Source organism: Triplophysa dalaica, chromosome 1, assembly GCF_015846415.1.
Source record: "Triplophysa dalaica isolate WHDGS20190420 chromosome 1, ASM1584641v1, whole genome shotgun sequence".
Classification (NCBI taxonomy): Eukaryota; Metazoa; Chordata; class Actinopteri; order Cypriniformes; family Nemacheilidae; genus Triplophysa; species Triplophysa dalaica.
Genome location: NC_079542.1, coordinates 10,331,741 through 10,344,119, shown reverse-complemented (window position 1 = coordinate 10,344,119; position 12,379 = coordinate 10,331,741). Strand labels below are relative to the sequence as shown.

General features: G+C 40.5%; 1 protein-coding gene across 1 annotated transcript; it reads left to right on the top strand.

Annotated features, from left to right (window-relative positions):
* Positions 1–1,497: 1,497 nt before the first annotated feature.
* Positions 1,498–8,032, top strand: gc2 (guanylyl cyclase 2). The gene is made up of 17 exons (XM_056748243.1): positions 1,498–2,260; positions 2,831–3,135; positions 3,260–3,614; positions 3,715–3,799; positions 3,915–4,011; positions 4,092–4,217; positions 4,436–4,516; positions 4,616–4,792; positions 4,955–5,111; positions 5,196–5,345; positions 5,450–5,598; positions 5,805–5,968; positions 6,394–6,586; positions 7,245–7,419; positions 7,514–7,612; positions 7,739–7,833; positions 7,943–8,032. Exons 1-17 carry the CDS (start codon positions 1,498–1,500, stop codon positions 8,030–8,032), a joined length of 3,261 nt encoding a protein of 1,086 aa, XP_056604221.1.
* Positions 8,033–12,379: the final 4,347 nt, after the last annotated feature.

Genomic DNA, 12,379 nt, shown 5'->3' with positions numbered 1-12,379 from the left:
GCGTAGCATGAAAAGTGGCCATTGTACAGTAGAGGGTGAAAATTGGATTGATATAATCTTCAGGTCATGTATTGAGGTCAGCAGTGCAGTGATGCACAGCAGAAGAGACTTGGATAGGATTATAAATGTAACTTAATGCTGGACAGAGCACTATAAGCATCTACTGTATGTCTCATACTATCTGCGTATTTAGATTTATTTCATAAGATTTTTCTCAAGTAAGAACAGATGTTAGTTTTTGGAGACTGTTTTGACATATGAAGTGATTCACGAGGAGGACACTGCACTTTTGTTTCCACTTGAAGATAACAAGCCATGGAAATCACTTTGCTAACTGGTCGGTAAATCGGTAAGCCATATCCAGTGATGAGTAACACCAGTTATTTATTTCGTTTTTAGTAGAATAAATAATGTTAAGCAGTGTGACATTTTTTTAATGCTGTGAACAATAATTCAATATTTACAACAACAAGTAATTACATAGTTTAATAAGCAGCGTCGTTTAAATTATATAACTGTCCTACCATTGGTTATTTACTCTAAAAAAAGGGTGCTTTTCCATTTCTGTATTTTGGATATAACAGATTACAATAATATAATCCCCTGTAGCCTGTTAACTGTCACCCGTTGCGTGTTCGGGACACCTAAATTTGCATCAGTATTGTGCATGTAATTTCTTATAGAATCATGACAAACAATATATCATTGGGAAGGTCTAAGACACTAGAACACAGATTTCTTTGGTGTTTTTTTAAATAATTTGTGTAGGGAGAGTAATTGATTGTGTTTAGATTTGTTGTTATCCTTTTGCGACCCATATTTTTTCATGTATTTTTTAATCAAAGAAAAACAAACTTTTTTAATTTATTTTTTACAATAAACCTAACAAAATACCTTTAATTTGTGTGTGTGTGTGTGTGATTTTATTTTTTAATTAAAATTAAGCTACTTTTCATTTTCTCAAACAAGATCAGCCGTAAATCTGTATTCCAAAGAATTCATTAGTTATCGTCATTCTAGTTCCAACATGCGTTTTCTTGTGTAGGCTCAAAAAGGGCTCCGACAGTTAACTTAAGCAGCGTATACATATATTGATCTATGTGTATATAAAACAATGTCTTTTTATTTATCTAACTTTTCCTGCTATGGTAGTTAATGGTGTCCCAGGACTGTCACTTGCTAACATTTTTCCAAATATTTTTCATTGTGTTCAACTTTTTGGGTGAACTATCCCTTTAAATCTAGGTCTTTTTTTACAATATAACAGTAATAAAACACGTATATGCATACAATTCCTACATAACTCTTGTAACACACAGAATATATTGAATTTTCAATATTTTATTGAATATCAATTTACTAACACTGCAGTTATCATCATGTTAATATATGATCCTTTGTTCTCAGTTTCCTGTGGCTAATGGAATGACTGACATGAGGACATTTCTCATGTCACAAAGTGAGCGTCAACTGTGTGGAAGAGCTGTTTACTTCACAATGTTACGGACACCCAGTGCCTTTTATAGCTTAATCCCAACATGGGCCACTAGAGGACTCCAGACCCAAAACCAAAGCTCCTACTTCTCTAATTATGCAACAAAGCAAACCTACTTGTGTGTCTGGCCATTGTGGTCCACTGTAATCTTTCTGAGCCTCCTCCTGCTCCCTGTTTCCACAGCTACCACTTTAAAGGTTGGGGTGGTGGGACCTTGGTCATGTGACCCCCTCTTTACCAAAGCCCAGCCTGATGTGGCTGCACGGTTAGCTGTGGATCGCATTAATAATGATCATTCCCTCTCAAACGGCATCACATTTGATTATGTCATCCTGGAGGAGGACTGTGTGACATCACAGTCTCTCGCCCGTTTTCTTGGTTTTTATACACGTGCGTCTGGGTTTATTGGCCTTGTTAACCCAGGTTACTGTGAAGCTGCCTCTCTCCTAGGAAAGAGTTGGAATAAGGCGGTGTTTTCCTGGTCTTGCATTGGATATGAGCTGGAGGACACGCGGAGTCACCCCACTTTTTCACGCACCATGCCACTCCCCACCCTTGTGCTGCTGAGCTTCATGCGGCATTTTGGCTGGGCACATGTGGGTGTCATTTCATCAGCTGAAGATGTTTGGGTTGAGACAGGAATAAAGCTGGCCGATGCCCTGCGGGCACATGGAATGCCTGTTGGCATAGTGGCATCCGTTGGTAATGACCACACCAGTGTGCGTAAGACCCTGGCAATGGTCAAGAAGGTGAAAGATCTCCGCTGTGAGTTTTAAATCTAATACTGAGTTACAATTGTGACTCTACAATTGTCACTATCAATTATGGTAATTCTTTTGTGGTGCTCGGGTCTGTGGTACACGTTTGCCAAAACATTACGGGGCGGTTTCCCGGACAGGCTTTAAGCCTACTCCAGGGCTAATTTAAATGTTACAGGTGATCGTAAACAACGTACATATCTTAAAATATATCAGTGCCATTGTTTTGTCTCAAGATGCACATCAGTAATGTTTTTTGTAAAGTATGTTTTTAAAGACAATTTAAATATCCTAATTTAAGGCCTAGTCCTGTCGTAAAATAATTCCTGTCTGGGAACCCGCGCCATATGTGGTTGCTTGTTTTCTCAACTTCAGATTCAGATTAGATTTTTCCTTTTTTAGTAAATTTTTATGAAAATGAATAGCACCTTTTTATGTACTTCCATAATAAGTTCATATCAATACTTAGACCTTTTCAGTTATAAATATTAAAAGATACCACAAAGTAATCTTTCATTGGTCACAGTTGTTTTATTTTTTTCTGCCTGTACTCTGATTCTCAATGCTTGTTTTGCAGTGGTCATTCTATGCATGCACTCGGTATTGATTGGTGGAACAGCCCAAAAGTTGCTATTGGAGACAGCATATGACATGCGGATGACAGAGGGTTCATTGGTGTTTGTACCTTATGATACCCTATTTTACAGTCTGCCCTACCATCAGGTAGCTCAGCCAGCCCTGCGCCACAACAGTAAACTGCTACGAGCCTATGATGCCATGCTCTCCATCACTATTGAGTCTCCAAAGGAAGAATCTTTTTATCACGCTTTTGAAAAGGCCCAGGAGCAAGGGGAACTGCCCAGGCATATTAATCCACAACAGGTAAATGGACTGTGGTGTGTAGTCGTGGGGATATTAAAAACTACTGACAACTAGGTATATATATTAAGATATTTGGTTCAGCAACCACTAATAATAATCATATAAAACTATTGTCATCCAACAGGTGTCCCCATTGTTTGGCACCATTTACTCCTCTATTATGGTCATGGCTCATGCTGTACAAAGTGTTAGAGCTTCAGGTGAATGGATGTCTGGGGGGAACATTGCCCAGAATGCCCGTAACCTGATGTCGAAAGGCTTTAGCTATACCCTACAAGCGAATTCATCTGGGTTTGGCATGAAGGACTATGTGGTGCTGGACACTGATGGCTTAACTTGGGAGCTGCAGCCTACATATCGTATAGAGTTGCAAACAGATATGGTGCGCTTTCTGGGACGGCCGATTCATTTCCCTGAAGGTGGACCGCCCACTACAGATCCCAGCTGCTGGTTTAAACAAGGTGTTATCTGTAGTGGAGGTGAGTGTGGTTAGGCCAAAAATATATCGTGGGGTTCCTGTGACATGTCATTTTATACAGTTTGTTTTTATTTATTTTTAAATCACTCTCCATGTCACAGGTGTGAATCTGTTCCACACGGTTGTAGTTTTCCTCTGTTCTTTTCTGCTCATCTTCCTTTTGATTGGCTGTTCTTACTTTATTAGGTATTCATCAACAACACATTTCTTTCTACATTTGATACAGAGTTTGACATAGTCAGTGTGCTAAGACAATAACAGAGAATTAAAAGTCTTCCTATATTTTCTAAATGTCCTATAGGCGTAGAATTTCTCTGATTCAAATGTTGCGAGGTCCTAATAAGATCTTGCTGACTTTAAATGACGTCACATTCATCAACCCATCGCTGAGCAATAAGGTCAGTAATAAAAGCACACGCACACACAACCAAACAGTAATTCATGAACTGTAATAAGCCTCTTTTTTTCCGAGAAACAGAAGCTGAGCATGGACGACAAGGGCAGTGAGATTAGAGTGAGCGAAATTTCAGAGCGAAGCCTCAAGTCTCCACTCTCTGAGCAATCGCCGGCCACCTATGAGAATTCAAATGTTGCTATATATGAGGTAAAAAAAACACAGATTTAATGTAAAATGGAACTTTTGATTAAAGAGGCGATTCAATTTTTATGGTCAGAGGGATAATGCTTTATGACATAGATTGACATAAAATATGAATATATATTATTTTAAATGATATAGTAAATAATATTATAAATATTGTAGAAATAATTGTGAGATTAAGTAAACTGCTTTCAAATATAATTGTTTTGCTTACTTGACAGGGTGATTGGGCATGGCTGAAACGACTTCCATATGGAAACTTCCAGAGTATCACCCCTTACACCAGTGGTATTTTTGAGCTGGTTGGTTTTTCACTTGATTCTCTATTGTAAAACTATATAGAGCTCTATGTTTTCTTTCAAAATATACTCAAAATATGACATTTGACTGTCATACCCCAGATGAATGACATGAGGCACGAGAACGTTAACACCTTCCTCGGCTTCTTCCATGACTGCGGAGTCTTTGCCATAGTAACAGAGTTCTGTTCTCGGGGCAGCTTGGAAGATCTGTTGCTAAACGAAGATGTCAAACTAGACTGGATGTTCAAATCCTCTCTTATTATGGACCTCATCAAGGTGCTCTTATTGGCAATTATATGGCTTTAGAAAAGCAAGCACAAAATCGAATGTTGAACAAAAAATGTACTTTTAATTTTACTGCTCCATAAATACACTTGCAGTTACTTGAAGATCACTTGCAAGCCTATGTGTGTGTATGTGTTTGTGACCGGCATGCAGGGTATGAAATACCTTCACCACAGAAACGTCAGTCATGGAAGACTCAAATCAAGGAACTGTGTGGTTGATGGCCGTTTCGTGCTGAAAGTTACAGACTACGGCTATAATGAGGTGTTAGAAGCTCAGAAATTCCCTTATGCTGAACCTCCAGCTGAGGGTAAGCCTTATAGTAAGAGTGCCTGTCTCATTATTGCTATGCCACTGCATTCATAGAATGCTAATGTATATTTGTAACCTGCAGACCTTCTATGGACTGCCCCTGAGATATTGAGAGGGTCTCACCCTGGTTTGTATGGCAGTCTCCCTGGTGATGTGTACAGTTTTTCTATCATCATGCAGGAGGTGGTAATGCGAGGGCCTCCGTTCTGCATGCTGGACCAGTCTGTTGATGGTCTGTTGAAGATCACAAGTCAAATGACATGCTATTGATTGTTTTGTAGCCGTATTTTTCTAACAACTCATGTTTGTGTAACTTCACACTGTATTTGATACTAGAAATTGTCCAGAAGGTCCGGAAGCCTCCTCCAATGTGCCGGCCTGTTGTGTCCCCGGATCATGCTCCACTAGAGTGCATTGTGCTCATGAAGCAGTGCTGGAACGAGCAGCCGGAGAAAAGACCCAAATTTGAAGACATTTTTGACCAGGTTACAAATAGCATTACTGGCAAACCACTAAATGAAAGAAACATACAATTAATATGATAACTAGTAAATGATTTCTATAAAAAATATGAGAAATATAAACTAGTACTGCTAGTTTATAGAACTAGGAAAATCTGTTCGAAAAGAACATTACATTTATGTCATTCTCTTCTTCTTTCCCTCGTGTCTCTGCTTCGTTCTCTCTATAGTTTAAGAATGTCAATAAAGGGAAGAAGACCAACATCATTGACTCCATGTTGCGAATGTTGGAGCAGTATTCCTCTAACCTGGAAGAGCTGATCAGAGAAAGGACAGAGGAGTTGGAAATAGAAAAACAAAAGACTGAGAAACTCCTCACACAAATGTTGCCCACGTAAGACACAAACACATATTGTAAATGTTTAAATTACATTTGCTAAAGTGATAGTTTACCCTAAAATAAACACTCTGTCATCATTCACTCACCCTTGTCATTTCAAACCTGTATGACTTTCTTTCGCAAAACACTATAGAAGATATTTGGAAGAATGTTATCACCAAAAATGTACATTCTGTCATTATCTACTATTTATTCCAAACCCATTTTTTTGTCCGGAAGAGAAAATCCTTTAAACATTTTCAATTCAAATACTGTCTTTTGTGTCCACATTTGTTCAGTCAATACTGCTTTAACGGCCATTGCAACTAATTATTTTTGTTAACGAAAAAACAGCATAGATTTTGGACAACGTGGGTGACAGAAACTAATGACAGCTTTTGAACTTTTATTTCTCTAAACTCTTGTATGATCTTTTATAGGTCAGTGGCAGAGGCTCTGAAGCTTGGCACTACAGTTGAACCAGAATATTTTGACAGTGTCAGTCTCTACTTCAGTGATATTGTTGGCTTTACCACAATCTCAGCCAATAGCGAGCCTATTGAGGTGGTCGACCTCCTCAATGACCTTTACACTATTTTTGATGCTATAATTGGCAATCATGATGTTTACAAGGTAACAAACAAAAACAGAATATTAATACCTATTCAATACCTTTATTGTGTATGAATGAATTCGATACAAATTATTTGTTTGAATGTAAGTGTTTGGTTTTCAAAAAATGTCCTTTAGTTTGTGGTTACTATGTATAATGATTGTCCTAAATATTGTCAATATTTTCTGTTTGTTCTATTTTCCCTACTGTCTATTCTAAATGATTTACTCTACTATATAATGTGTACACACACTTTACATTATTCACTTAAACATCTGGTGTATTCATTTTCAAAGGTAGTATTGTCTTGAAGACATAGTTTACCCCAAAATAACAATTCTGTCATAATTTATTCACCCTTATCCCATTCAGAACCTGTATATGACTCTGCGGAACACAAAAGAAGATATTTTGAGAGATGTCTTAGTAGTCTTTTGCCCTACACTATGAAAGTCCATCGGTGCCAATGTTGTTTGGTTAAAAACATTCTTCAAAATGTCTTCTTTTGTCTTCGCCAGAAGAAATACGTCATACAGGTTTGGCAATGATAAAATTATTTTTTTTTAATGTGGGGTGGACTATCCGTTTAAATAGAATACCACATTTTACTTTTTTAAATAAACTACAAAATGATGTAAAACAGATGAAATAGGACAGACCTTGTGTCATCACCTGCAGGTGGAGACCATAGGGGATGCTTACATGGTGGCGTCAGGTGTGCCCGTGCCCAATGGAAACCGTCATGCAGCTGAGATCGCAAACATGGCCCTGGACATCCTGAGCGCAGTAGGCACCTTTAAAATGAGACATATGCCTGATGTACCTGTCCGCATCCGAATAGGGCTTCATACGGGTGAGACGGAGTCAAACACTTTGGTTTAAGGTAATATAGGAAGTAGTTATAAATATTAAGACAAAAGTTTTCAATATGATTGCGTTCCTAATAGGTCCGTGTGTGGCTGGTGTGGTGGGTTTGACTATGCCACGGTACTGTCTGTTTGGAGACACAGTCACCACTGCTTCAAGAATGGAATCCACAGGAATGCGTAAGTCTCATTAAATTACAGCTTTAAGCCTGAAATGCCTTTACTTAACTGTATTGTTGGCTAATTTTGTTCTTATAACATTAAAGAAAGGTCTTACAGTAGGCTATACTGTATGTGTTCTTTCAGCATACAGAATTCATGTCCATTCTGATATTGTGAAGATCCTGTTGGATTTGAAACTGGGTTACAAAGTAGAGTTGAGAGCCAGGACTGAACTCAAGGTAAATGTTTCCAAACTATGCTAATTTAGTTTTACAAATAAAAATATGTTTATACTTTAATAGATAATAATAGGTTTAATTGACAGGTCCTATCCTCTCTTCTCCACAGGGAAAAGGTATTGAAGAAACCTACTGGCTCATCGGGAGGGAAGGTTTTACCAAACCACTGCCAGTACCTCCTCTACTAAAGTCAGGGTAAGGGGAGGCCTTGGCATGGCCTTTTTCCTTCAGCGTGTGTGCGTCTTCTCTTTATCTTTTCTAATGTTTTTTTCAGGCAAATGGCTCATGGTTTGCAGATGGAGGAGATAGCCGCACACAAGAAGCGGAAAGCAGAAGCACAGCTTGCAAAGAAGAAAAACTGAGGTAATGTTATGCATGGAGAATGTATAACATTATGTGATGCACCCTTACGTGAGAACACAGTAACCATCAGCGTTTTAGTATAATTGAAACTTTTATTTATGAAAACAATATTAGTTTGGGGGGGAACCAAACAAAGCGGAACCAAAGAGTAGGTATCGTTACACCACGTTACCTAGATGACGGACGCCTTCCTCTTCTCTCAGACAGAGATTCGGAGACGAAGATGGCGGTTCGCTTTTTCACTCACTAATTCTGTGATTCTGTTTTCCAGGTTAGTATTCTGTAAAAATTGTAAGGTTGAGTTTCCTCCTGAAGTGGATGTCGCGTATTGAAACTGTGATGAGTTGGTGATGGAACTTTTGACGTGTGAAGCTGAGTTAAAAAGCCACGTTAGGCTATAATCGCGGGAAGCACATTTTGTCAACAATTACGCTAGCGGCCGAATAAGAGGCGTGTATATGGTGACCGTATGTGTGAATCTGTGTGCTGGTGTCCTCTCACTCTAATAACGATTTGTTTCGGGTTTTTAAGGTATCCTGACAGACTATATATGCCACTTCATGTTAAGATAAGATGTTAATGGGGGTATGTTGTTTAAAACTAAAAGGGGAGTTATTTCCTAATGTTATACGGAAGCAGTTTGGTGACTGTCCTGGGTTTAAAAAAAGGTATAGTAAGTTAAACAGTTTTCCCTACGTGTATGGTGATTCATGTGTTGACTTTAAAGTCATTATTGTAATTCATTTACAGCCAAAGAGGGTTTATGATTCATGATTACATTAGTATTATGGTGGATTCCTGAGGTAAAAAAAAAGAAAAGAAAACAAATATATCTAAGTATAAGACATGATTTATCCTTTTGATATTATTGCACTTTAACAAAAGAGTGATGTTGATTTTTGTAAAGACACAATTATTTTCTGTGAATGTGAGTATGAAAGATGTTGCTCACTGATCTGTGGAGAGTATAGAAAACCTGTAATGTTTAAATTGAAATTAACAAATGTATACTGAAACATGATTACACTTGGGAAATGTTTTATTGTTTTGTAAAATTGAAATTTGTAATAAAGAGACAGAGATTCGGAGACGAAGATGGCGGTTCGCTTTTTCACTCACTAATTCTGTGATTCTGTTTTCCAGAACTGAGAGAAGTGAACCCCAAGCTATAAAAGAAATCATTTGTTACTCCAGTTACACATTTGAAACTCGTAACAAACTGTGGGGGCTCGTCCGGGATCTCTCCTCATCACAACAATAGGAGGAGCAGATCCAGAGATAATTGAACCACACGACCAAGGTGACAAGACGCTGCTGCAGGCCAGGGGTTATCCCGTGGGCGTCCGAGGAGGGAGACCAAAGAGAAAAGGGATCTCCACCTTGCTTAGGAGCCGCACTGCTGATCCTGAGGCCGGCGCACGCTACTTACCAGAGGAGCTCACCTGTGATCGGGAGGTCGACACGCACACACACATACACACCTCTTACTAAGTCCCTTCACCACTGATTGACTGAGTTCACAAACCACAAGGGAATATCAGGACTACACACTATGTCAGCAACTCGTAAAGAATTAGTATGGAGCATCAAGAAACAACTATTCAGACTTTCAAACAACGACATCTATCAGGTTGCAAAAGACATTGCAATCAATAGTCCACATGAAGAAGAGTTGAGTCCGAGTGATGAAGAGGGCTGTATGGACTATGTTATCTCCTACATGCAATCTGACTCCTTACTAGGACTTGAGGATGAGGGAATGGGTCAGTTGTTGGTTTTAAATGATTTGGTAGGTAAGGTAATTAATGCTGATGCTCCTGTTAAGTTTCCGGTGGGTGCATTTAATGATGGTAACATACAGGTCACACCTAGTCCCAGTCCATCCACTACAATCCCAACCTCTGCATCACAACTTCTTTCTCACTCTAACAACACAGTTAGTCTGACACAACCCCATCATAACACTCATACCAATACAACAACACAGACATTAGAAGAACTGAGACAAGTGTATGAAGAGCTGGGTGAGAAACTCAGACGAAGTGAATCTACGATGGCCCCATCACCCACAACTTACCCCCACCAGAGTGAGGCAGAGTTCCACTGTATGCCACAGATGATCTCAGAGAGACCAGTAATACTTAAGGACCTCTCCTACGTGCAGCGCAGGGACTTCAAAGTACATGGTGGTCAGGTTGGAGATCAGAACTCTGATTTAAACTACAACAATATCAGCAAACAAATCGACGAGGGAGTGAAGGAGGGCTTTGCAGAAGCAGAGGTGGTCAGAGGGGTGTTGAGGATCATCAAACCAGGGGCATTTAAAGATATGCTTGTGAACAAAGATTCTATCACGGTATCTGAACTCAAAGGCTTCCTCAGGTCTCACCTCGGAGAGAAAGCAACAACTGAGATGTTCCAGGAACTGATGTGTGCCAGGCAATTAGACCAAGAATCACCACAGCAATTTCTTTACCGTATGATTGGGCTCAAACAGAAAATCCTTTTTCAGACCCGACAGGCCAGTGCAGACATTGCATATGATCCCAAGACCATCCAGGAGGTGTTCCTCCATACCATCTATCAGGGGTTGGGGACAAAACAAGCTGACCTCCGGCAGAGACTGAGGCCTCTAATCTCGAACAGTCAAGTCACAGATGAGGAAATCCTTCGTCAAGTCATGAAAATAATAAGTGATGAAAATGAGCACCAGCGCAGACTGGGTCAACCCCCCCGACAAAAGTTAGCACAAGCACACAGCGCCAAGGTTGAGACGGGAGACCGTTACAACAATAACAAGTCGCGGGATATAGCACCAGATAATGAAAATCTCCAGACAATACAACAGCTCACTTCTCAGGTGGAGACCCTGACACACATGGTGGCTTCTTTGATCGAGCAGCGGACAGCAAATAATCGGATGTCTTACCCTCCTTCTCAGCCAACTCCCAGCAGACCTGTCCAACCACAGCTGGGACAACCTGCAGTCCAGGTGAGAGGAAGGACAGCTCGTTGCCCGAAATGTACTGAACAGAATGCACAGGAGTGTAACCATTGCTTTGTGTGTGGAGGGGCAGGACACAGAGCAGTGGGATGTCTTCAACAAGTCAGGTTGCAGGGAAACGGGGCTCGGTCTTTGTGGAGGGACGCCCAGAGACCGTTGAGCAGTTGCAGTCCCAAACAGTTACAAGTAACAAACAAATAACAAGACACCTCAAGCATAACAAACAAAAAAAAACACATGCACTGACCGACCAGAGTAACATCACTTGCAAGGCACTCCTAATTGGGAAGAAAAGTCTGCTGAAATGTTTGATTGGCGGATACCCAGTTACAGTCCTGTTTGATTCAGGCTCGCAGGTGAGCATAATTGACCAACAATGGACTGACACTCACATTCCTAATCACATATTGAGACCCCTTTCTGAGCTTTTAGAGGAAGAACTTGGCGTCTATGCAGTCACTGGCCATGCCGTCCCCTACAGCGGATGGGTTGAGCTCACTGTCAATCTCGCAGGGAATGAAGACCCCAATCTCACAATACAGGTCCCTTTCCTAGTCAGCCCGTTGCCACTGTCCCATCCCCTTCTAGGAGCCAATGTACTCCAGGAGATCATCAGAAGGAAAGAGTCCTCGGGCGATGCAGTGGCAACGGTTGTCAACCTTCTCCGCAGTGCATTTGGAATAGAGGAGGAACAGGTAGAGGTCATTGTAAATTCCATCCAGGTGCCTCCTAGTACATACTGTGATCCTGTTACTATAAGGGTGGGCCAAGACCATGTCATCATTCCCCCAGGCAGAACAGCTCATGTATGGTGTAGAGTGCCTCCAAACTTTGACGCCTCTAACCCCATTGTTCTATACGAACCAACAGAGGAAAGCGTTGTCTTAGGGCAGTTGAGTGTAGGAGAAGGCCTCTTGGAAATCAATAACACCCGACGGCCCTATGTGAAGGTGCCCATCTCTAATCACTCAAAGCATGAGGTCACCCTGCCGGGTAGAACCTCTCTGGGAACCATACAACATGTTATCAAGGTCCTTGAGACTGATGCACCAGAGTCACATCAGGCTGATTCCACACCAAGAAAGATGACATCAGTCGAGGTTAAGGGAGTCGTTTCTTCCAGCACTTCTCCACCCGAATCCTGGCTTCCTCCTGTTGACATCAGTCACCTCAGCCCTG

Coding starts and splice junctions, on each gene's coding strand:
- gc2 (XM_056748243.1), top strand. CDS start 1,498: ATGTTACGGACACCCAGTGCCTTTTATAGCTTAATCCCAACATGGGCC. Junction 3,800..3,914: donor GGCTGTTCTTACTTTATTAG/GTATTCATCAAC, acceptor AATGTCCTATAG/GCGTAGAATTTCTCTGATTC. Junction 5,112..5,195: donor TGCTGAACCTCCAGCTGAGG/GTAAGCCTTATA, acceptor TGTAACCTGCAG/ACCTTCTATGGACTGCCCCT.